The sequence below is a fragment of the Geotrypetes seraphini genome, chromosome 6, assembly GCF_902459505.1.
Source record: "Geotrypetes seraphini chromosome 6, aGeoSer1.1, whole genome shotgun sequence".
Classification (NCBI taxonomy): domain Eukaryota; kingdom Metazoa; phylum Chordata; class Amphibia; order Gymnophiona; family Dermophiidae; genus Geotrypetes; species Geotrypetes seraphini.
Window position 1 is genome coordinate 221,246,181 of NC_047089.1, and position 26,066 is coordinate 221,272,246.

The window sequence follows — 26,066 nt, forward strand, 5'->3', positions numbered from 1 at the left end:
ATTTGCAGCTTCTTCACCCGTGTGGTACGTGCACCCCCTCCCCCTTACCTGCCTGATACCTTTGCCCCCCTCCCCTAGCATAAAGCCACCGAAGTTCTGCGAAGATGCCACGAAGGCATAAGAAGTTTCGGCCTCAAGCTCCTCGGAGAGGGGGTAAGTAGGATCCTCCCAGACTCGGTTCCAGCTCTCTCCTTTCCTCCTGCAGCTGGTTGTTTTCCCCTTTTTTTCCCCCCCCCCCCCCCTTTGTCCGGAGCCGGACGTTTCGGTCTCCGGTCTTGCAGTTGTGGGTCTCAGCCTCTCATTCCCTCTCTCACATTGGAGCTGGATCTCTCGGCAGCTGGATGTCCTCTCTTTTCCCTCTGCAGGTGGATATCCCGGTCTCTCTCCCCCCCCCCCCCCCCTTCAGCTGGAGGTTTGATCCTACCGGCCCTTCGGTGTCTTCTCCCTCTCCCCTTGCTTTTTCTGCAGCTGGATTTTTTTTTTTTTGTCTTTCCTCTCTTCAGCTGTTGTCTGGCCTCTCCTTTTTTACATTGAGGCTGGCTGCCTCTTTTCTCTCTACAGCTCTCTGTTCCCCTATCTCTTCATTCTCCCTTTCCTATCTCTGCAGATGGCCTGTCTCTGCTTCCATCCCCTCCCAAATTGGAGTTGGCTGCCTCTGGCTTAGCTCTCCTTTCTCTGGATATTTGTGCCTTTTTGTTTTCTCCCCCCCCTCTCTCTCTCTCTCTCTCTGCAGGTGGATATCCCGGTCTCTCTCTCGGTGTCTTCTCCCTCTCTCCCTTGCTACCTCTTTTCCCTCTCCCCTTGCTTTTTCTGCAGCTGGATTTTTTTTTTTTGTCTTTCCTCTCTTCAGCTGTTGTTTCGGCCTCTCCTTTTTTACATTGAGGCTGGCTGCCTCTTTTCTCTCTACAGCTCTCTGTTCCCCTCTCTCTTCATTCTTCCATTCCTCTCCCTGCAGATGGCCTGTCTCTGCTTCCATCCCCTCTCAAATTGGAGTTGGCTGCCTCTGGCTTAGCTCTCCTTTCTCTGGATATTTGTGCCTTTTTGTTTTCTTCCCCTCTGCAGCTGGCTGTTTTTGGCTTTTCCCCTCTGTAGCCAGCTATGGCTGGCTCTCTCCTTCTGCTGCTGGTTGTCTCTCCTTTCTCTCATTCCATGGCCGGATGCCACATTGCCTTCCCTCCCCCCCCCTCTCACTCTGAAACTAGCTGTCTTATCCATCTCTTCCGTACAGCTGTTTAGTGATGTGGGTCCCCGACCAGGTAAAGAAACTGAGAGCTGTCTAGTGCTAAACTATCGGCTTCCTGCCACCCTCTCATATTGAAGTACAGATGTGTGGTAGTCATGTTAGCTCACTTGGAGATGTCGGCACTTTACAAATACGTTGTTAGTTGGATTTTACATGGAGCTAACAATTCATTTGTGGTCTTAAAAAAAAAAATTCCTTCTGTAGGTTGACTCATTACAAGTGCTCTAAGTTAGTCCAGTAAAAGTTTTGGCCTACGAGTTCCATTGTTATTTAAGAATCAGTTCTCTTCCTGTGACTGAGTGAAGTCTATAGCCCTTTAAGTTTAAAAGGATGTAATAAAATCCGGGGTGGAGGTACCTCAGCACACTCAGGTGGTGAGTTTGATTCTCCATCGCAGGGCTGCCCAAGTCCGGTCCTCGAGATCTACTGGCAGGCCAGGTTTTCAGGATATCCACAATGAATATGCATGAGAGAGATTTGCATACCAAGAAGGCAGGGCAGGCTAATCTTTCTCATGCATATTCATTGTGGATATCCTGAAAACCTGGCCTGCCAGGAGATCTCGAGGACCGGACTTGGGCAGCCTTGATCCATCGGCTCCTTGTGACTTTGGGCAAGTCACTATAACAGTGGTTCCCAACCCTGTCCTGGAAGACCACCAGGCCAATCGGGTTTTCAGGCTAGCCCTAATGAATATGCATGAGAGAGATTTGCATATAATGGAAGTGGCAGGCATGCAAATCTGCTCCGTGCATATTCATTAGAGCTAGCCTGAAAACCCGATTGGCCTGGTGGTCCTCCAGGACAGGGTTGGGAACCACTGCACTATAACACAGGGGTCTTTAAAGTCCCTCCTTGAGGGCCGCAATCTAATCGGGTTTTCAGGATTTCTCCAATGAATATGCATCGAAAGCAGTGCATGCATATAGATCTCATGCATATTCATTGGGGAAATCCTGAAAACCCGACTGGATTGCGGCCCTCGAGGAGGGACTTTGACACCCCTGATATAGTGCAATTAAATCCCTTAAATCAATGGTTCCCAACCCTATCCTGGTGGACCACCAGGCCAATCAGGTTTTCAGGATAGCCCTAATGAATATGCATGGAGCAGATTTGCATGTTGTCACTTACTTCCATTATATTTATTAGGGCTAGCTTGAAAACACGATTGGCCTGGTGGTCCTCCAGGACAGGGTTGGGAGCCACTGCCTTAAGTGTCTTTTACCTCCCTAATGTTAAATTGCTTCCACTGGAGCCACCTTTCCACTTGTATAAGCTTCTGCCCTTTTGTAAGTCTGGTGGATCTTCTTTGGGTTTCTAATATTTAGAATTGTCGGCACAAAACTCCAATGAAATCCCAAAGCAGTTGCAAGAATCCTAGAGACCTCTGTTTTCATTTCACTTATTTTTTTTTCCCTTTAAATTTATTGGAGTTTATCAAACTAAAACCAAATTAAAAAAAAAACACCACCAGGTGAAATGATCATTTTCCAAGGAAATATCCCCTTTTTTTTTACAAAGCCACTCTAGCGGCTGCTGCTGCGGTAACTGCCCCAAAGCCCATAGCGATTTATTATTATTTTAATTAAATAAATAATAAATACAGTGTACAATATATAAATTGAATAACTTCAATCATATATAATATATAAGTATAAATACAAAATTAAACAATTTATAAATTAATGGTATAAACTTTGTTTCAAATACAATTATACTAAAAGAAAGATTATTTGACTGTCACCCTCTCCCAAACCTCCCCCCTACCCATTCCCCTTCTCAAGACTGCATATAAGCCCATAGTGATTGAAGGGGCTTCGGGGCTTTTGCCACGGAGCAGCCGCTAGCGTGGCTTTGTAAAAGAGAGGGATTGATGACGGTGCCTGCGCATTACGCAAGTACTGAGCTCTCAACCACTTGTCGGAGCTGCCGCTTCTGTGACGGTTTCTTGAAGGGTGGTTTGCCATTGCCCTCTTCGATCATCTTTGCCCTGCTCCCCTCAGCTAAGGCTGGGTACTCATTTATTGGTTTAAACTGAATGACTGGCTGAGTTGGACAGGGGCTGGCTATCAGGCAGAAATTGTGGCACAACGGAGTCCTTGGCTGCATTGGGATTTTTGTCAGGTAGCCAGCTCCTGGCCTGCCCAGCCATCTATTCAGTTTTACACAATAAATGAGTACCTGGCCTTAGTTTGGGGTGGGGGTGGGGGATAAAGGTGACTGGGGAAAGCACTGGCAAACCACAAAACTGGAAGCCGGCAGCCTCATAGGCTATTCATGACTTTTGTACAGGAAGATATCTTTCTGTGTGCATGTTTATTGCTTGTTTTAATTTGGCTCATGCCCTATTCAGTTGTAGCTCAAAGTGAATTACATTCATAGGTGTTTTCTCGCCTCTGGAGGGCTAATAATGTAAAGCTGCGCTAAAGGTTTTTGGCGCAAGCTGGTACAGTAAATGCTCCAACGCTCATAGAATTCTTATGAGCGTTGGAGCATTTACCTCATCGGCCTCCGCTAAAATCCTCTAGCGCAGCTTGATAAGGGGGGAGGGATTACGTTTGTATCTAAGGCAGTGGAAGGTCAAGTGACTTGCCCAAGATCACCAGGAGCTGCAGTGGGATTTGAACCAGACTTCTCTATTATCATCCTGCTGCTCTAACCATTAGTATCCCAAGAGCAGGGACTTCTAAACTTTTTATGCCATGCTTCACCTAAACTTCAAAACAATTGACAAGACTAGAGGAAGCGTTTCATAACCTTTCCCCCACTGTCTCCTCTCTCCCCCTTCTTCTCAGCATTTTCCCTTTCTCTCCTTTCCTCATCAGCCAGAGTCCCCCTCCTCACACCAACATCTCTTATTTATTCACCCCTCCCACTGTTTCCTATCCCCCACCACCCCAGTGGCAACTCTGGGTGCTTTTTTCCACCTTTACCCAGCTGGAACTCTAGGATCCAGTTCTCCTGGCATGCAAAAATAAATGGCCATTGGTACAGTATGTATGCTGGTCTCGTATGAGGTCCCTACTGGGTTCTTGGAGAGCAAAGTAGGGAAAGCACCACTGGTCCTCAGCTACTCTGCCTCTGAAATTAGGATAAATATTAGTTTAAAGTAAACTGATTTTTACCTTGTGGGGGGACCTTGAAAATGTATTAATGGAGTCTGAGTTAAACTAGGGATTCTCGACCCCGTCCTGGGGATACACCAAGCTACAATAATCAGGTTTTTAGGAAACCCACAATAATTATTCATGAGAGAATTTGCATAGGATATGTACAGACCCAAAATTAATGTTTCTCTACAGCTGGACCATTTATGTGGAATGCGTTGTCTGGTACCTTACGGTTTTGTAGAAATCTATTGCAATTTAGAAAGCTGCTTATGACCCATCTGTTTGCACACGCTTTTCTAAGCTAATATCCTCTCTTTTAAAGTTAATATTCTATCTTCTGAATGTCATCTTCTGAAGTAGAGAGTTGCACGGGGACAGAATTCCCACCCATCCCCGCCAGGATCCTCTCCGTTCCCACCCGTCCCCGCCAGGATCCTCTCCATCCCCACCCGTCCCCGTCAGGATCCTCTCCGTCCCCACCCGGCCCCACAAGGAATTACCTCCTTCCCCGCAAGTCCCCATAAAAAGCAGCAATTACTTCTGACAGGATCATCAATTCCACAATTTCTTTTGTGTTTGCGCTGCTGTTTTCCTTGTGGAATCTCTTTGGTGGAGCCCTTTTTTTTGTTTTCTGTTCAGGTAATTAACTTATAAACCCCCTCTTTTACTAAGGCTGACGTGTCCATTATATTATATGGACGAACCTGCTTCCAAAGCCTTCCATCCCCGTGGGAGTCCCATTGGCTAGAAGGGGGGTCCCCGTGGGAGTCCCATGGGCCAGAGGGGGGTCCCCGTGGGAGTCCCGTGGGTTAGGGGGGGATTCCTGCGGGAACCCTGTGGGACCCGTGGGATTCCTGCGATCCTCGTTCCAATGCAGACCTCTATTCTGAAGATTATCAGATCTGTTCTGCTTTAGTGTGACGTAATGGTAGTAGACGAACAGCTGAGATGTAACCTAAAGGATAAGATGGTATAATTTTATGATTTTTACTGATGTATGTGATATTTTTTTTAGATGCTCAAACCTGATGTGTATGTGATATTATGAGCTGCCTTGGATAAAAGGCAGATTAGAAATGTTTTAAATAAATTAAATACAGTGATAGTGGTGAATGCATTTTCATTGTGTATATCATGAGATCAGACTGGCTTGGTGTGTGTTCTGAGGACTGGGCAGAGATCAGTTTAAATCAGGTCCCCCATAGTTTACTTAGGAAAGCCTGGAATCCAAAGCTAAGTACATTTCTGTTTCTGATATATTCTAAACTAAACCTTAAGTTTATATACCGCATCCTCTCCACAGATGTAGAGCTCGGCACGGTTTACAAGAACTTAAATATAGGAAGAGGAGAATAAGGGGTTAGGGTTGCATATAGGGGGAAAGAGCATTACAATTTTTTTGAAAAGCCAAGTTTTCAGGCGCTTACGGAATAATTGGAGGGAGCTCAGGTTTCCTAGTGGGACAGTAAGATTGTTCCAAAGCCCTGTGATTTTGAAGAGGAGGGATTTTCCTAGTTTACCTGCATAGAGAATACCATGTAGAGAGGGGAAGGATAGTTTATGTTTTTGGGTGGGTCTGGTGGAGTCAGGACTTGAGGAGTTATAAGATAGTGGGATTAGGGGGGAGAAGGATGCCGTGAACGATCTTAAAAGCCAGGCAGGTGCATTTGAAATGAACTCTGGAAATCACTGGGAGCCAGTGAAGTTTGGCCAGAAGTGGGGAGACATAATCAGATTTGTGTTTTGCAAAAATCAACTTGGCCGCAGTATTCTGGATTAGCTGGAGTCTTTGAAGACTTTTTTTTGTTAAACTTAAATAGATGGCATTACAGTAGTCTAGTTTGGAGAGGATGATAGATTGGACAAGGACGGCAAAATGTTGGCGGAAGTAGGACCTTACTTTCCTCAGCATGTGGAGGCTATAAAAGCATGATTTTGCCAAGGAGTTGAGGTGGTCATTGAAGGAGAGGGAAGAATCGATAATGATGCCTAGGACCTTGCTTGAGAACTCAAGCTGCAGTGTGGCGCCAGAGGGCAGTGAGAAGAGATGGGGTAGGTGTTCTAATTTTGGCCCAAGCCAGAGTAGTTTCGTTTTAGATTTGTTCAGTTTCATCTGTACCGAGAGGGACCAGGAGTGGAGTCTCGTTATGCAATCTGTAATGTTGTCGTGAAGGTTGGTGAGGTTCCGGTCTGTCTCGAGAAGGACGAGGATGTCGTCAGCGAATGTGTAGATTGTTTCAAGGGGAGATAGTTGGAAGAGTTTCAGGGAAGACATATAGATGTTAAAGAGAATAGGGGATAGGAGTGATCCCTGTGGGACTCTGCAAGATGGTTTCCAAGGAACGGACATGGTGCCATTTGTGTTGACAGTGTAGGAACGAGAGCGTAGGAAGTTCGAGAACCACTTTAGGATGGTGGAGTCAATGCCTATCTCGGAAAGTTGATAAAGTAGAATATCATGGTGGACGATATCAAAAGCTGCAGAGAGATCGAATTGCAATAGGACAGCGAACTTGTTAAAAGAATGTAATTGTTGCACCTTTTAGATTAAGAAGACTAGGAGGGATTCGATTCTGAAGCTGGGTCTGAAGCCATATTGGTAGGGTAGGAGAATGGAGAATCTCTCTAGGTAAGATGAGAGCTGGGTAGAGATGATGGCCTCTAGCATTTTAGTCAGGAGAGGGATATCTAGTTAGATGGTAAGGAAGGGTCGAGGTCAGCTTTTTTCAGTAGTGGGGACAAGGCAATATGTCCCATTTCTGTGGAGAACAGGCCCGAAAATAAGTCAGATGAAGCCCTGCTGCTGCCAAAAGCGGTATGGTATGGAAGGATGATGCCCCGTTGATTCCCCTCCCTGTCTCCTGGCATGTGACCGGCCTAGGTTATTGCTGGTTGATTTGGCCTGTCACCAGGGTCCTCCAGAGCCCTGTTCCTCCCGTTTCATTCCTGACCCAGTTGCAATCAACTTGTTCTGGCAGTTGAAAGCCGGTCGGGTGAGTGTCAGTGTGCAGGAATGCAGCGGTGTTACTGTGAGCTGTCTGCAAACATTTTCAGAAATGTTAATTCAGAAAAAAAAATTCCAAGAATTCCCACTCCCTCTGACATTTTTTTTGACTGAGTGCCTCTGTGTTTTCTCTCTCTCTCTCTCTTGAGATAAAAGTAATGTTTTGATCTGAGGTTATATTGCCTGGATTGCAATTAGAAAGTAAGCTGTGATCTCTAAAATGACTTTTCCTCTCACTCTGGGAATGTGGGGTCTCAGGAAAGAGCAGGGCAGAGAGGGACTGAAGGACTCCAGTACAGATCTGGTGCCTTGGATTTCTGCCAGTTTTTAGTCTGGGCCATACATTCCAGGGTCAGAACCTAACTCTCCAGTGTTGACCTTAGGCAGTCACCCTCTCCCTCCTTTTTTTTTTCTTTTTTGCTAATGATGGATTTAAAGCCTAGTTGCAGATGAATCACCTAATGTCAAAATGCTGCTATTGTAAAATGCACTTCGTCATAAATTCCCAGCAGTTTTACATTCTGAAACTACCCTGATACCAGGAGAAAAGGGATGGGCAGAGTCTTACGTTAGGTGTGAAATGTTCAGGACTTGGGCAGGTTTGCGTAGGGACATTTTTCCTGGCTGACACACTCTCTCTCTCTCTCTCTTTTTTGGAAGTATTTGCTTTGCTTCCCTCTTCCATGTCTTGTCTTGCAGGTGGTGACTGGAGCTCTGAGAGCTGTGTGGTAGTAACCTGTGCCAGTATTTATCGGAAGCTAGAGGACGGTGCACACCTTGGACCCCAAGCGGAAGTCACTGGGCACAGGATGAGCGATGCCCTGGATCTCTGCAGTCAGCTGCTGGAGCCTGGCTTCTTCCACAAGGCTGAGCGGTTGGTTAAATCCGAGTCGGAGGATTCCGGGGTGGAGATGGGAAGTACTGAGAACTCTGTGTTCACACCTTTGGGATCTTTAAACAGTTTCCACCAGGAGGGGCCTCCAGGGTCCCCAACTCTCAGCACAGCAGAGCCACACAGCCTATCCTCTACCCCAGACCCCCTCAACCTCAGTCTGACTGCCAGCACCAAGCTTAAGGAAGTGATGCAAAGGAGCAAGAAACTGGGGGGTTTAGAGCGGTCTCCCAGCCGGCTGCCACCTTTCTCAGTCATTCAGAAACACAGTGGGAGTCTGCCCTCCCTCAGCGGTGAGCTCCTGCTTGGAAAAGATGGGGAGTCCTCGGTACGGCAGCGCAGACGCCCCTCCTTCAACATCAGGGCATTGAGTGACGATCCGGAGACCCTGGCTTTGATAAGACGGCGAGCATGGGAGCAGCGGCACATGCAGGTGACTATCATTCCTGTCACATTGCGGTAATGGGTTTATTCATCCTTTTCTGATTGCCATGATCTGGTAGGTAATCAGCACCCTTGTGTGGAGGTTAGTGCTACTGGGATTGCACCTGGCACCCCTTTAAGGAAGCTGTGGAGTCTTGAGCAGTGTTGGCAGATCTTTCTTCTAGGCATGTGCATGGCCTTAAAAAAAGTTGCCAGCCTTCATTTTGATTTTTGAGGGTTTTTGTTGTTTTTTTTTTTTTGCACATTTTGTATGCACACTTGAAATGTTTGCATGTGCGAAACAATTGTATGTGGATTCATTCATAGGTGTAGATGTGTACACATGATTCACGCACACTTAAGTGAACCAGATGCATACTTACAAATGCACGTTCTTACTTTTTTTCCTTCAGACGATCCAGTGACGGGGACACCTCTCCCAAGTCATCTCACCTTTGGTGCTTTGCACTCCTGACGCAATGGCATCACACTGGTGTGCAAGACCTTTTTATATCTTTCCGTCACTCCCTGCTTCCTTTTCTCCCCTATTCTTTGTAACAGAAACTGCCAGTGGCAAACTCTCCAATGGGTGCAGTGTTTTTGCCCTTGCCTTCTGCTATAGATACCCCTGACCTCACCCCGACTACCCTCTATCTTTTCTTCTTATCCCAGGCTTTCTTGAAGTCTGTTACTATTTTTTGCCTCTTCCATTTCCAATGGGTGGGCTGTTCCATGCACCTGCACTCTCCCCTTCCCTGACTAGCTGATGCCCACTGAAGAATCCCAAACATTTTTTCCTCCTCTCCTCCCTCACTACTTTGCTCACCCGCCCCTTGGGACCGTTTACATTTTCTTTCTCATCCTGGTGCCCTGCCCTGAGAGCCAGACCAATTCCTGTTCCACCCTTTGCTTCCACCATGGAGACACCAGCCAGAAGTTATATAGGTGTGCACTTCACTGTCATTGACAGACACCACTCTCTGAAAACTAAGTGTTGCTTATATAATACTATACGTTACTCTTAAGCATTACTCCCTGGAGCTATATAGTGTGTCCTTTTTATTTTTCTATCATCTTTCTTTGCACTGCAAAAGGTTTTGCTTTCTATGCAGTATTATACATTTTGTCCATGTAAGCAGGACTGGTGTAAAACAAGCTGGCACCTAGGGCAGAAATTTGGGAGGGAGGGAGGCTTCAAAGCCCAACAGCAGGCTGTATCTTCTTCAGCGTCAGGCAGGCTTGAGGCCCCTGTAGCATGGGGGCCCAGATAAATTATCCAGTTTGCATCCCTTCAACGCCAGCCTTGTGTTGAAGTGTCTGTCTTCTCCCTTTTACTGTCCAAGGGCCACATTTTTAGGTTCTAAAGTCTCATTTTGATGCAGGTTCTGCACTGTTTTGGCAGCCCTTCTCTGCATTGCTTCCACTCTAACCTTTATGGAGTTACAGCCTCCAGAATTGGACCTAATACTGCAGATATGGTCTCACCAGCGATCTTGAAGGAATTCTCACACTTTTTTTCCTAGGCCCCCTTTTCGGTCTTGTACTAGCCTTCCTGCCTTCCATCTGTTTCCATTATTGAGATACATGGCATGATTTCCAGTGCTAGTGACGCAGGAAACACGGGTGTAATGTAACTGCTTTTGTAGTAGACTATAAATCTACTTCACTTATGTCTTGTCGCTTGACTCAAGCACTATTCTCCAAAATGGAAGGAAAAAAGCATGGCAACAGCCATATCATTTAGCTTAAGTTTTGAGCAACAGTTTGCTCAAAACTTTTAATCATAGGCATAAAAAAAAAAAAAACAACTTCCACTGAAAAACTTTGTGGCTATTTAGCTCATGAGCACTTCTGTTTAATAGATACGGTCTGAGCTCCTTGAAGCAGCGGTTTTACCACAAAACGGTGGCAGCCGTCATCATAGATGGACAGTTGAGTGAAATGCACAAAGTTTAAGTGCAGTTTTACTAAATAAGTAGTCTGTAGTTTGGACAATGAAATTTTCAGAGCCACATAGCTGTAAATGTTTTCAGTGGGAGGTTTTTATACGCCGGTGATTATGAAGTTTTGAGCAACTATTAAGGTAAATGATATGACTTGCTATGCTCCTATAAGGCTTTTTTTTCCCTTCCATTTGACAGCATAGTGCCTGAGTCACGTGACAAGATATAAGTGAAGTAGATGTATGGTCTTTTTTTGATATCGTTTATCAAAACTTCACTTCCCCTTTAGATTACAGCAATCTTATTGCTTTTGTAATGGCACAGTGAAGGGGGGGGGAGGTGGGGTAGTTGCTGGGATGGAGGACAGCTGCTGTAAACAGGACTGCAGCAGGTTCAGACACTAGCGCTACAGAGCATGGCTGTGACTAGAGAATGACACGGGGACAATTTTTTTCCCCATCCCTGCAGGAACTCAATTTATCCCAGGACAAGCAGGCAGGTATTCTCACTAGTGGGTGATGTCATCAGACAGAGCCCCGGTACGGACGTCTCACAAGCACGTGTTGCTTGTAGAAACTTAAAGTTTCTAGATGCCCGCACCGCGCATGCGCCGGTGCCTTCCTACCCGGAGATCCGGGCGTGTCTCCTCAGTTCTTTCTTTTCCGCGGAGCTGAGAAGTTCAACTTCATCATGCGCTAGCTGAATTCAGTTAAATTTGCCTTCCTTGTCCGCGTTTTCGCTTTCTTTTAATTACAGTTAACAGTTCTTTTCTTTTCGGTAAAAAAAAAAAAAAAAAAAAGAAGATTATTTCCTCCGGCGGGTCGAACGGGCCGGCCACGTGGCTCAGGCCCACTGGCTTCGACCTCGCGGCGGAGATTTTCCGGCCTATGTCCCGGCCAATCACCGGGTTTAAAAAGTGCAGCAAGTGCCAACGCGCGATTTCACTCACGGACCCTCACTGGCGCTGTTTGCAGTGTTTGGGCCCTGACCACATTCCGAAATCGTGCAGGCCTTGCTCTACCCTTACGGCACGCTCATTCAAGCGGCGTTGCCTATTGTGGGAATCGATGTTCAAGATGGACGCAGCTAAGGATCCCTCAGCCTCCACTTCATCCGATACCTCCCCGGTTCGGGCAAAACCGGCATCGACCCCTCCTGCATCGAGCGTGGTGAAACCGGCTTCGCTCGCCCCGACACCATCCACGAGCTCGACGTCGGTGCCTGCCCCGGTCTCCTCGGTTCAGGTACCTCTTCCTTCCACAGTGCCACCAATGGTCATCAAAGTGCCGAAAGCTACTAAGCAGAAGCACTCGGCCTCGAAGGAGCGCGATGTCCGTGCAGGAGGACCCCCTTTCGGTGCGGATCCCTCCTTATCGGCTTCGCTACGGTCCGTGCTGGAAGCTCAATTCGTTGAGCTCATGCAGACCATCGGACCCGGGCTCATCGCTGCCATACAGGGTGACCTCCCGGCACCGATCCAAAGGGGCGGTCCGCCCCCTCCCCCACACCGTTCGACCTCGACAACCGACGAGGACGAACGGGGGAGGGCGGCGATGCCCACGCGGCAAGCCTCGCTTACCGATATGCCGCCATTAGAACCCATTACGCCTCCGCGCCAACATGGGACCAGACCTCCGATCGATACTCGAAGCCCTGGGCATAGTCAGGAAGAGTTCTTCCGTACTCCTTACCAGACTTGGGTAGCATCGCAAGAACCCGCATCGCAAACCCAGTTACGATCCACCGCTTCCAGCCCTATCCACTTGGGGGCCTCGGGAGACCATGCGATGGACAGACGATCCCGATCCCCGTCCCGCCACCGAGACGGGCACCGATCGAGACACTCATCCTGGCACTCCTCACGCCATTCGGAGGTGTCACCGCAGAAAAAACTGCAACGTAGGGGATACTCCTCATCAGAGGTGTCCCCTCCGAGGGGCCCGGAGTACGAGGAGACACCGGTGCCCGATTCTCCTTGTCACTCCCCGATGTCCACGGACCTGGAGGCCTCATCCTCCTCCAGCCCGTCCCACAGACCGACGCTGGCGGAACAATTGTCCTTCTCATCATTCCTCCGACAAATGGCGGATGATCTGGATGTGACCCTTGACACGGGCTCCAGATACTCCAAAGAGTATCTGGACACCATGCATTTACCTAACCCTCCAACGGAGTCGCTTCGGCTCCCCTTGCATAAATTACTGGACCAGACCTTCATGCAGTGCTTCGAAACGCCGTATTCCATACCGGCAATCCCCAGCAAACTCGATGCTCGATACCGCATCGTGCACCATAAAGGGTTCGAGGGCCCTCAACTCTCCCACCAATCCCTACTGGTCGAGTCCTCTCTTAAACGCTCTCATCCCTCCCAGGTCTACGCCTCTGTACCGCCGGGCCGAGAGGGGAGAACGATGGATAAATTTGGTAGAAAATTCTACCAAAACTCCATGATGGCGTCACGGGTGCTAAACTACAACTTCTTTTTCTCTTCCTATCTGGAGTTCTTCTTGCCGGTGCTCCGCAAGTTCACTCCGTTCATAGACAACCAAGCTCGATTCGAGTTCGAGGAAGTGGTAGCCTCCCTCTCCCAATTACGCCTCCAGCTGATGCAATCCTCCTTCGATGCATTCGAACTCTCGGCACGCGCCGCCGCAAGCGCGGTAGCTATGCGTCGCCTGGCATGGCTCCGTACTATCGATATGGATCCCAACCTACAGGACAGACTCGCCAACGTACCATGTGCTGGAGCTGACCTGTTCGATGAGTCTATCGAAACTGTTACCAAGAAGCTGTCGGATCATGAAAAATCCTTTCAATCCATCCTGCGGCCCAAACCCAAACCTCAACAGTCTCGACCTTCCAGGCCACCCCTGATTTACCAGCGGCGTTACATGCCCAGACAAACGCCTGCTGCGAGACAGCCTGCGAAGAGACAACCTCCCCAGAAGTCTCAGCAAAAACTTCAGCCACCGGCTGCACCTAAGGCTCCCCAGCCCTTTTGACGCCCCTCCCGGGAGCATAACCTCGGCCTCTCCCATAGGGGGCCGCCTCCATCTTTTTTACCACCGATGGGAGGCCATAACCACGGACCTATGGGTCCTCTCCATCATCAGAGAAGGATACTCTCTTCAATTCCACCGGGTCCCCCCGGACCATCCTCCAAGAGAGTATCCTTCAAGCTCGACGCAGACCGCCCTTCTTCTTCAGGAAGTCCAAACCTTACTTCAGCTTCGGGCTGTCGAGCCGGTCCCGTCAGACCAATTGAACCGAGGGTTTTACTCCCGGTACTTCCTCGTCCCGAAGAAAACGGGCGACCTGCGACCCATTTTAGACCTTCGGGCCCTCAACAAGTTCCTGGTCAAAGAGAAGTTTCGCATGTTGACTTTGGCTTCTCTATACCCCCTCCTCGAGCAGAACGACTGGTTATGCTCCCTGGATCTCAAGGAGGCCTACACTCACATCCCCATTCACCCGGCCTCCCGAAAGTTCCTCAGATTTCGGGTGGGAAATCTGCACCTACAGTATCGAGTGCTACCATTCGGCCTATCTTCGTCCCCCAGAGTCTTCACAAAGTGCCTGGTGGTAGTGGCCGCAGCACTCCGGGACAGGGGTCTACAGGTGTTCCCATACCTCGACGACTGGCTCATCAAGGCCCCGTCAGCCCCAGAGGTCACTTCGGCGGCCTTGGCTACAACCTACTTCCTCCAGAATTTGGGCTTCGAGATCAACTTCTCCAAGTCTCATCTACAACCCACCCAGTCCCTCCCCTTCATCGGAGCGGTCCTGGACACCACCCGACTCCGAGCATTCCTGCCCCGGCAACGCATGGAGTCTCTTCTTCATCTCTGCCAGTCGGTGGCTACTCGCCAAACCCTACCGGCGAGACAACTGATGGTGCTCCTGGGCCATATGGCCTCCACAGTACACGTGACACCCTTTGCCAGACTCCACCTCAGGATCCCCCAGTGGACCCTGGCATCACAGTGGAATCAGACATCCGATCCACTGTCCAAACGCATCGTAGTCACACCTGCTCTTCGGCAGTCTCTACTTTGGTGGATGACCTCTTCGAATCTATCCAGAGGTTTGCTGATGCACTCTCCCCCCCATCAGAAAGTTCTCACAACCGATTCGTCGAATTACGCATGGGGGGCCCACCTGGAGGGTCTCCGCACCCAAGGATTCTGGACCAGTGCGGAAAGACTACACCAAATCAATCTATTGGAACTCAGAGCCATCTTCAATGCGCTCCAAGCTTTCCAACACCGACTCCACGACATGGTAATCCTCATTCGCACAGACAATCAGGCCGCCATGTATTATATCAACAAGCAAGGAGGCACGGGCTCGGCCCTCCTTTGCCAGGAAGCTCTACGAGTCTGGGACTGGGCGGTGCGCCACAACGCCCTACTCAGAGCAGTATACATCCAGGGGGAGAACAACGTCTTAGCAGACAAACTAAGCCGTCTGCTACAACCGCACGAATGGACTCTCCATTCCAACCCCCTTCACCAAATCTTCACGCAATGGGGGACGCCTCAGATAGACCTCTTTGCGGCCCCCCACAACGCCAAACTGCCTCAGTTTTGCTCCAGGATCTACACTCCTCATCGCCTCGAGGCAGATGCTTTTCTACTGAACTGGGGGAAACGATTTCTATATGCGTTCCCACCATTCCCGCTGATCCAGAAGACTCTGGTCAAGCTGAAACTCGAACGGGCCACCATGATTCTAATAGCTCCTCGGTGGCCCAGACAACCTTGGTTCTCCCTCCTACTTCAACTCAGCAGCAGGGAACCAGTACCACTTCCAGTGTTTCCTTCACTACTTACTCAACATCAAGGATCACTACTTCATCCCAACCTGCAGTCTCTCCACCTGACAGCTTGGTTCCTCTCAACGTAACCCCTCACCAATTCTCACAAGAAGTGAGGGAGGTCTTGGAAGCTTCCAGGAAGCCCGCCACTCGACAATGCTACTCCCAGAAATGGACCAGATTCTCCTCATGGTGCGTTTCTAAGTCAAAGGAACCTCAGCGAGCTTCCTTATCCTCCGTGCTGGACTATCTCCTACACCTATCTCAATCTGGGCTCAAGTCCACATCCATACGAGTCCACCTGAGCGCTATTGCGGCGTTCCACCAGCCTCTACAAGGGAAACCCCTCTCGGCCCATCCGGTGGTCGCCAGATTTATGAAAGGACTCTTCCATGTTAACCCTCCTCTCAAACCACCCCCAGTAGTTTGGGACCTCAATGTAGTCCTTTCCCACCTCATGAAGCCCCCGTTTGAACCACTCAACAGGGCCCCTCTGAAGTATCTCACCTGGAAAGTGCTTTTCCTTGTAGCCCTTATGTCCGCTCGCAGAGTCAGCGAACTCCAGGCATTGATGGCGGACCCACCATTCACAGTATTCCACCATGACAAGGTGGTCCTCCGCACTCACCCGAAATTCCTGCCTAAGGTGGTCTCCGAATTTCATCTCAACCAATCCATTGTACTTCCAGTATTCTTCCCTAAGCCTCATTCTCACCACGGAGAATCGGCCCTTCACACTCTAGACTGCAAACGTGCCTTGGCTTTCTACCTGGATCGCACCAAGCCACACAGAACCACTCCTCAACTTTTTGTCTCCTTCGATCCTAACAAGTTGGGAAGACCCGTATCAAAGCGCACCATCTCTAATTGGATGGCGGCTTGTATCTCTTTCTGCTATGCCCAGGCTGGATTATCACTTCCTTGTAAGGTCACAGCCCATAAGGTCAGAGCAATGGCAGCCTCAGTAGCATTCCTCAGATCAACACCAATCGAGGAAATTTGCAAGGCTGCCACCTGGTCCTCGGTTCACACATTCACCTCACATTATTGTCTGGATACCCTCTCCAGACGGGATGGACAGTTTGGCCAAACAGTATTGAAAAATTTATTCTCTTAAGTCGCCAACTCCCCCTCCATCCCACTGAGGTTAGCTTGGAGGTCACCCACTAGTGAGAATACCTGCCTGCTTGTCCTGGGATAAAGCAATGTTACTTACCGTAACAGTTGTTATCCAGGGACAGCAGGCAGCTATTCTCACGTCCCACCCACCTCCCCTGGGTTGGCTTCTCAGGCTAGCTACCTGAACTGAGGAGACACGCCCGGATCTCCGGGTAGGAAGGCACCGGCGCATGCGCGGTGCGGGCATCTAGAAACTTTAAGTTTCTACAAGCAACACGTGCTTGTGAGACGTCCGTACCGGGGCTCTGTCTGATGACATCACCCACTAGTGAGAATAGCTGCCTGCTGTCCCTGGATAACAACTGTTACGGTAAGTAACATTGCTTTCCCTGTCCTGTCCCCGCGAGTTTTGTTGCAGTCCCTGTCCCATTCCTGTAAGCTCCGCCTTACCTGCACAAGCCTCTAACACTTATGATGTTAAGGTGTCTGAGGCTTGTGCAGTTGAGGACGGAGCTTAGGCATTGGTGGAATGAGGCATTATGACATCACAATCTGAGCTCTAGAATTTGCCACTTATGATTTTAAAGTGTGAGGCTTGTGCAGAAGAGGACGGAGCTTAGGCATTGGTGGAATGAGGCATTATGACATCACAGTCTGAGCTCTAGAATGTTGCTACTTATGATTTTAAAGTGTTTTAGGCTTGTGCAGAAGAGGACAGAGCTTGGAGGAATGGGGCAGGGATATGAAAAGAACTTGCTGGGCTGGGACAATGAGTTCCTGCGGGGACGGGGAAAAAATTTGTCCCTGTGACATTCTCTAGCTGTGACATGAAGGTGACTTAGCTCCCAGTTGCTCCTGTGGTTCATGTGGCATCTTAGGCCTCTGCTTATTTTAGCAATGCACATCTTTGTTATCAGCATGTCAGTCCTGTGCAAATTTGGAGACTGGTCCCTCTGTGACCATGCGTGTGCTGTTTCTTTTTATTGCCGCCTCTCTCCCAGCTCCATGTTGGTGGGAAGGCTGCTGCTGACGAATGCTTAGGGAGAATGTAGTTGGACAGCAGTGGTGTAATGAGGGAATAAGAATTAGAATAATACTGTAGTTGTCACCAGGGTAGGAAAGGAGTAAGCACATTCACCTTTGTTTCACAGGAAGATGAGAACCTGCAGCTCCTTCCTGGACCGGGGCTCCATTATCTGGAACACGTGTGCCAGATGCTGGAGAAGATTGCTCACCTACAGCAGTATAACCTTCGACTCCAGCAAGAAAGGGCAATGCTGGAAACCCAGAACTTGGGCGCTGAAAATGTAAGCATTGAATCTCTGTTGCAGAAAAGAGGAGAGAGTCTGCGCAAGGCAATTAGACACACTAAAGAGTGGCCTAGTCAGTGCCAGGCATCCGGAGGTTTCTGCCTCAATATCACCGCTCTTTCTTGCCAAGACCTCTTCCCTCCCTACTCCCCATCCTCCTCCAAAATCATCCCTGGATATGTGAAGACTGAGCATCTGATACTGCATCGTGTGTGTGGTGGTGGGGGGAGGGTGTCTGTGATGGTTTCCAGCCCTACCAGTATAAGGACTGAGACCCCCATTGTATTAGGAGGGGGGTGTCTATGACACTAATTGCTACTGACAATTTAAGGACTGCATCACTGATATTGCATAGCCCTGGTATATGGCTTTCACCTTTAATTTTTGTGCCTAGCACCCTTTGGCAATCATGTCTGATACGGTGTCAGTGCTCCTGGCCATCCTTTGCTTTTTCCAGTTCAGGGCTTGGGGCAAAGGAGGGGAATTGTCTTTAGACACATACAAACTAGAGATTCAGAAGCTTCCTTTGTTCTGCAGGGCAGGATCTTGGAGACGTGTGTGCCTGGGGATGAGGGACACCTATGGACGCTGCAGAAGGATCCTCCTCTCCACACAGACAAGACACAAGAAGCACAGAATCCCTGCAAGGCTTGGCACAGCCTGGGCACATCAGTGCCGAACAATGGAACTGGCCTGCACGCAATTCCTGGTGAGTTATTGCAGCAGCACTGATCCTGAAAACTCAATGGTGCTAGTCACTGCTCTCCCTCATGCCCACCCACTTAACACAGGCTTGGCCCATACATTTGGATAAATAAATGTGTGTAGCACAAACATGATGTTGCTCAGCACTTGGGCAGTTTTCAAGGGTAAATTTTTGTAAGAGGCGTTATATTTTGTTTATTTGATCTAGTATATTACAAAATACTGCATAAACCCTGAAGAAATGACACCTAAATTGAAGGTAAATACATGTGCATGTAATATGATCATGTATGTATATGTGTAAATCATGTCTCTGCCTTGAGCACATCTACTGTATAAGTATGTGCAGTGACCTAATTTTATAGAAGCCTATTTATGTGCATAAATCGGCATTTTATGTAGCTTATTATATTTATTCCATATACAAACCTTAGTTTATGAGCATAATTCGTTCCGAAAACATGCTTGTAATCCAAAACACTCGTATATCAAAGCGAATTTCCCCATAAGAAATAATGGAAACTCAGAAGATTCATTCCACAACCCAAAAACTTTAATACAAAATACTGTATGTACTTGTATTGCAAGACCGTGCTCGTTTAGAACAGTCACTACACTCCTGCGGCGTCAGAGAGAGAACCATCAGCTCAGTTGTGATGATACGACATGTTACTTGTTTAGAACAGTCACTATACTCTTGCAGTGTCAGAAAGAGAAGAACCATCGGCTCAGTTGTGATGTGTGTATACTGTATGTACTTGTATTGCAAGACATTGCTTGTATATCAAGTTAAAATTTAATAAAATGTTTTGCTTGTCTTGCAAAACACTTGCATACCAAGTTACTTGCAATCCAAGATTTTACTGTGTATATATATATATATATATATATATATATATATATATTGCAATTGCTAAGTGTAAGCACAATATATATATATATATATATATATTGTAAGCACAATATATATATATTGCATATGTGTATATATATATATATGTAAGTGTAAGCACAATATATATATATTGCAATTGCTAAGTGTAAGCACAACCCCCTCCAATGTACAGGCTGCATCTCTTTTGGTTTATTGATGGTATTAAATGTAGTTCTGTCTTCCCTGCAGATATGGAGTTGCCCTTGGAGAAAGCTCCAGAAACCTACACCCACTCCTTGAGCTTGCAGGATGAGAAAGATGTGCCAGGCTCCATCCGTATGTCATCTGCAAAATACAAGGTACACCTCTTAAGAATACTTAGCCATGCGCAGGGAGCTGGCTTCAAGTAGATGGGAGCAATCTGAGGAAACACTGGGTGGGTTGGTAGAGGCACTAGACCAGTAGCTAGTTTGGAGCTATTTGTGACGGCTTCTTGAGTTGGAGATGTTGGACATGCTTCTGGCCTCACGGCACATGATGTTTTGAGAGTTTCATGCCTTCTGTTTTTTCACAGCATCAGATATCACAGTGGAATAAAGTGAAAGCTCTGATCACAAAGCTAGCTGGAAAAACATCTACAGAAACCTTGGGACATCCCTTCAGTGACCCACTACAGGTGCTGTGTGTGTGCGTTTTATAATGACCCCTTGTTTTTGGCTCCACTTTGATTTCCAGCTGTCAGCAGCAAAAATTTTATATATTTATTAAAAAAAAAAATTTTTATACCGCTTAAGAACTAAACGGTTCACATGAGTTAAAACAAACATAATAATTATGACAAACTAATATCTTAAAATCAACAGGGGAGAACTATCTTTTCTTTTTAAAAAGACTGTTAAGTCATAAGAATGCAATTGGATTTTTAGCTGTTTCTTGAATCAAATCCAATCAATATATTGTCATAACATCCAGCAAAATGTTGCTGACTCCAAGGCCACAAACTTTCATTTACAATTAATCAAGGGGTTTTCCTCTTTCATTTTTAAATTATTTATCTTCATTCTTTCCTAGCCTCAGTTCTCAGCTAAGAAAGGGTTAGACTAGAGCTATGGAGCTGTGTATGTGTACATCTAACGTCTGGCCAGTAGGTGGCATAACTGTACAATAGTTAGAACTTGGGCCTTTTTTCACTTCGGCATCCTCAAACTTGAGTTGGGAATGACAGGAAAGAGGGAAGACATACTGGAAAAGAATACTTGTTACAATCTCCTATAATAAAACCCTTAGCGCGCATGCGCACTTCAAAATCAGTGGGTCCGTGATCCATGGCGCCGTGCCTCCGCATGCGCAGTAGACCGAGGCTGTGTCAGCTTGCACGCGGTGGTTTCCCCAGCAACAGGTTGTGTTTTGCGCAGGGCTGTGGAGTCGAAGTCGAGGAGTCAGAGTCGGAGGAAATTTCGGGTACTTGGAGTCAGAGTCGGAGTCAGAAGTACAAAAAACTGAGGAGTCGGAGTCGGAACATTTATCTACCGACTCCATTTTTGAACTTGGCATACCAATCACGAGCGATTCTTTCAGCTATAGCACCCACTATATACACAGCACAAATGTTGCGAGCAACTTCTGCGGCCTTAGAACCTTGATTAAAAGCAAAAAGAAGGTGATGTCGAAAATGCTCATTTCTCTCAACTTGACATTCCATTTTAACGATCTGAAAATTAACCAGTGCTGTGGAGTCGGAGTCGGAGGAAATTTCGGGTACCTGGAGTCGGAGTCTGAAGTACAAAAAACTGAGGAGTCGGAGTCGGAACATTTATCTACCGACTCCACAGCCCTGGTTTTGCGTGTGGCAGTTTCCCCTGCTAAAAAAAGGAGCCTGTGGCAGGCCCTGCCAAAGCTGGGAATCTACGGCGGTTGAGGTTTTCGTGCAGTGGTTTACAGAGCTGAAAAATGAGCCTGCGGCAGGCCCTGCCAAAGCGGTGGGCCCTGCCATCCTGTGGCGGTTGAGGTTTTCCTCCGGTGGTTTCCCAAGCTGAAAAAAAGAACCTGCGGCTGCCCCTGCCAAAGCTGCCTCCGAAAACAAAACAAGGGAGACTTCTCAGATAAGTCTGCTTGGGGAAGAGAGCTAGGTGTGCTGCTGGACAGGGGGGAGGTAAAATGAAGGGAGAAGGGCTACTGCTGGACAGGGGGAGCAGGGAAGGGGTGCTGCTGGACAGGGGGAGGTAAAAGTAAGGGAGAAGAGCTAATACTGGACAGGGGGTACAGGGAAGGGGTGCTGCTGGACAGGGGGAGGTAAAAGGAAGTTGGGCTACTGCTAAACAAGGGGAGCAGGAAAGGGGTGCTGTTGGACAGGGGGGTAGGTAAAAGGGAGAAGGGCTACTGCTGGATAGGGGGAGAGACAGAAAGAAAAAAAATACCGCCAGACAACGGGCATGGAGAGAGACAAAAAGAAAGAGAGAGAAATAAATAAATGCCTAAATCTACACATCTATTCTAGAACCCACTAATGTAATGGGCTACAATAAGTGCTGCATTCTATTTGGCAGAGTTGTAGTTGTAGTAATTTAACGTTTTGGTTTTCTTTTCTCTACAGAACAGAGCCAAGATGAGAGAATGAAGGAGATCAGCCCAAGAAAGAGCTCCTGCTATTTTTTAGTGAAAAAGCAAGTGGTTCCAAGCATGGCATATTTTTTTTCCTCTGCCTACCATGTTGGTTGGATGTGGTGGGACTGTTATCAGCCACAGAGTAGAGTTGGTAGGGCATAATACAGTTTGTCTGTTTGTCCTTGGCCAGTTCTGCTGTAGCAGCACTCAGCGATGAGGATATTAGGAGCAATGCTGGGATGGAAGCGATCCATGCAATTTCTGGACTTTTTCACTGGAGTAGAGTCTTTCTCTGTTCTTGTATGGACTAGTCCTGATGTAATAAGAGAGCGCTAAAGCTGGGAGTCCCCTCTGGATGTGCCTGACCTAGTAGGCAGGATCAGGAACAATCCACTAGGACCAGTAGGCATCTGAAGATGTGATTCATACAGGGGTGCATTGCAGACATTTCCTGGCTTTATTTTTAAAGCTACACTATTTTATAAAAATATTTATAAAAATATTTTTTTTTACATATATTAAGATATAAAAATGTATATTTTTATGTATAAGTATCTTCATAAGAAGGGTTGGTAGTTAGCGTGGCCTAAAGGGAAAACATGAGCTTCTACCTATGGTCCCTTTTGTGGGCAGGACTGGTTTTAACCATTAGGCAGATGAGGTGGTCAACCTATTGCAGCTGCTTCTGGGGGCAGGAAAGGGCAGTTGCAGTCAAAGTAAAATAGATCCTAAACTCAACAAAGCAGCAACATGTACTTTTACCATAGGGATGTTGACCAAGTTTCAGATGGGCCATGTACAAGAGTAAAAGGCTTTTGGAAATTACCCTCAAACTAAACATATATAATACATATACGTGAAAATATGTTGACTAATTATAGTCAAGGATTCTTCTTGCAAGGGTGGTATTTGGGTAATCATGATGAGTTTAATCGCCAAAATCTCAGGGAGAACCCTAGGGCTGTGAAGGTTAGTGAGGGGAGGACCTGAGTCTGAAGTTCACCAAGGGCACCTGACACCCCTGTACTGGTGGGGCCCTGCTCCACTTTTTATAGAAAACAGCCACTTCCCTCTGGCACAGCAGATGGCTCTAGTACGGGGCTGGTGCTAGACATGATGGGGCCCAGGGCAGACCCTAGGGAGAGGACCCCAAAGCTTGGTTGCAGTTTGTCCTTCTTTGAACTTCAGATAGGTTTGGGGTGCCCAGGTGCCCTGTTTGCCCACCCTTAACGTCTAGTATGTGGTTCAATAGGGCAGCCTGCGGCTGGATTCATGAGTTTTCCACTCTTTGCTTTGCCTTCTGGATTATATTTTAGCCAAGCTGTAGTGAGAGAAGAGGATTAATTATCATCCTCCTTATAATCTCCTCTTGTCCCTATTTCTATATTTAATGCCACTAGCAAGCCCTATTTCCTTTTGGTTGCTGTTCTCTGGATTGTTGTTTTACTAAGGTGCGCTAAATGCTAAGATGCCCATAGAATATAATGGGTGCCTTAGCGTACCTTAGTGAAAGGACCTTCATGTATCTGGATGCTAAGTGATGGTCTGCAAACTTAGCATGCAACTGCAAGGGGTGTCGGCACGGGTGAGGCTTAAGTGCAACAGTTAGCGATTGTGCCTTTCCAAGCACAAAAGAATACTAGTCTTCTCAGTTGGCAATATTTTTTGTACAGCACAAAGAAATGATTTTTACATCCATGATCGTTGTGTTGGGTCTGCACATGCACAGTATTTGCTGTAGACAAAAATGTGATTTTTTTTTTGCGGGGGCGGGGTTAGTAATTTTCAATTATGAATGTACAAAAGTGTTTTTAATACAAACAGATCCATGTTTCCTGAACCCAGCCTTTCATCTTTTCTGGCAGGTAGTGTGGGGATGTTAGGAAACAATGGTCTACTTGACCTAGAAACAAAAGTCAACCCATAAGGTCCATAGGGCTTTTATCTTCTCATTTCTTTCTGCTGCTTGAACTGTGAACGAGGAGCTAGAGTTAGGAAGATTAAAGAAAGAGACCCTAAAATCATTGAACAGAGTATCAAGCTACTTAACCTGAATTTCAAAATGGGAGGGGAAGGTCTGTCTACCTCCTGTTTGTAGGAATTGCCATCACTGCTGTTTTGGGAGATGTGTGAAGGACAGATGGTAAAGATTCTTAAGTTGGGGGGAAAATGAATTGTAGACATTTATTCCTTCCAACTTCTGGGTGAAGACTGCATGCCACAACAGGCTCCAGTTAGAGAATTGCTTAGGTTGAAAGAATAGGGTTACCAGACTTTTTAGAGGACTCTCCAGGTGCCCGGATGGACTTTCCAAATCCTGGAAGTTTGTCCGGGTTTGGGAAAGCTCTGGTTGCATTTGGAGGGCCTCTGAGCATGCGCGGATGATATTTCAAGTGTCCGTGCATGCTTGGAGGCCCTTGGACGTGGCCCGGATGTCGGGGATTAAAAGAAGAGGCTTGTTGGGGGCAGAACAGGGCGGAGCTAGAGGCGGAATGGGGTGGGGCTGGAGGCAGAACAGGCGGGGCTTGGGGCAGAATAGGGTGTAGCCATGTGTCTGGGAGTTTGGGATGCAAAATCTGGTAACTATGACAGAAGAGCAGTGTCCTAAGGAAGGATATCATAATCGGTGGATAAGATACTCCCATTGTATTAGTTGGGTGGCACACTAAAGAGGCTTCTATTGTATTATCAATGTTGTTCAAGGTGGAGTTGCTGACCAATATATCTTAGTGGTCAGGGGACAGAGATTCTCTTTGATGGGGAGGGGCACTGCATTTGTTGCTAGTCAAGAGGTGATTAAACAGACCACAAGCTGCAGAGTGCCTCAAAAGCTAGATACAAGTGAAACAATGTAAATAGTTTACTGGTCCCAGTTTAAAGGGGGCAGCACATTTAATAAAAAAATGAACACATTCATGTGGTACACAATTGTCTACCTCAATAAACAACCATGTAGCACACTAAGATAATTGTTTGGTGCAATTTGTATTTAAATAGGTGACTCTACCAAGGGGCCACAGCCTTAAGATATACCATTCTGGATTAGAACAAAAGTTCATTGAGCCCAGCACTATTTGTCCTGGAGGGACCCCAGCCAGTGAGCAAATCCACAATTAATATGCATAAGATTACTTCCAGGGCATGCAAATCTAAATTTTTTTTCATGCATTGTGAATATTCTAAAATCACAACTGGCCGGGGGCTTTTCTAAATCTGCTTGGTTAATAACTGTTTATGGATGTTCTTCTATCACATATTTTTTCACTCAGAGAATAGTTAAGCAATGGAATGCATTGCCAGAGGATGTGGTAAGAGCAGTTAATGGAGCAGGTTTAAAAAAAAAGGTTTGGACACGTTCCTGGAGGAAAAGTCCATAAACTGCTGTTGAGACAGACATGGGAGAAGCCACTGCTTGCCCTGGATCGGTAGCCTGGAATGTTGCTACTATTTGAGTTTTTGCCAGATATTTGTGACCTGGATTGGCCTCTGCGAAGACGGGATACTGGGCTAGATGGACCATTGGTCTGATCCAGTAAGGCTATTTCTTATGTTCTTATCTAAATCCCTTTTAAATCCAGCTATGCTGAATGCCTCGTTGACATCCTCCAGGACCGAAGTTCACAGCTTAATTATGCATTGAGTGAAAAAAAATTATTTATCCAATATGTTTTTGAACCTGTCATCTTCTAGTTTTATGCAGTGTCCTATTATTATTTCTATAGCGCAACTAGACGTACGCAGCGCTGTACAGAGTCATAAATAATAAGAAAAAAGCCCCTGCTCGAAACAGCCAAGACAAACATGGATACAGTTAAGGGGAACGGTTAATCTGCTGACTGGATTGGAGGGCAGAGGGGATTACAGGACAATCAAGCCATTGTGACATCACTGATGAGGCTGGCTCTTATTGGTGAAATGAGGCATTATGACATCACAATCTCAGCTCTGCTTCCCAAAGACTGAAACTCTTCACTCTATTACAACTACAGTACTATGAATTATTTCTATAGCGCTACAAGG

The 26,066-nt window shown here is 47.1% G+C and overlaps 1 protein-coding gene across 1 annotated transcript; it reads left to right on the forward strand.

Moving 5' to 3' along the window:
- C6H8orf58 (chromosome 6 C8orf58 homolog) lies at positions 1-25,395 on the forward strand. The gene is made up of 7 exons (XM_033949961.1): positions 1-153; positions 8,060-8,685; positions 17,705-17,860; positions 18,401-18,572; positions 19,692-19,801; positions 20,017-20,118; positions 22,036-25,395. The coding sequence occupies exons 1-7, from the start codon at positions 105-107 to the stop codon at positions 22,057-22,059; spliced, it is 1,239 nt and encodes a 412-aa protein (XP_033805852.1). The 5' UTR covers positions 1-104; the 3' UTR covers positions 22,060-25,395.
- The last annotated feature ends 671 nt before the right edge of the window (positions 25,396-26,066 follow it).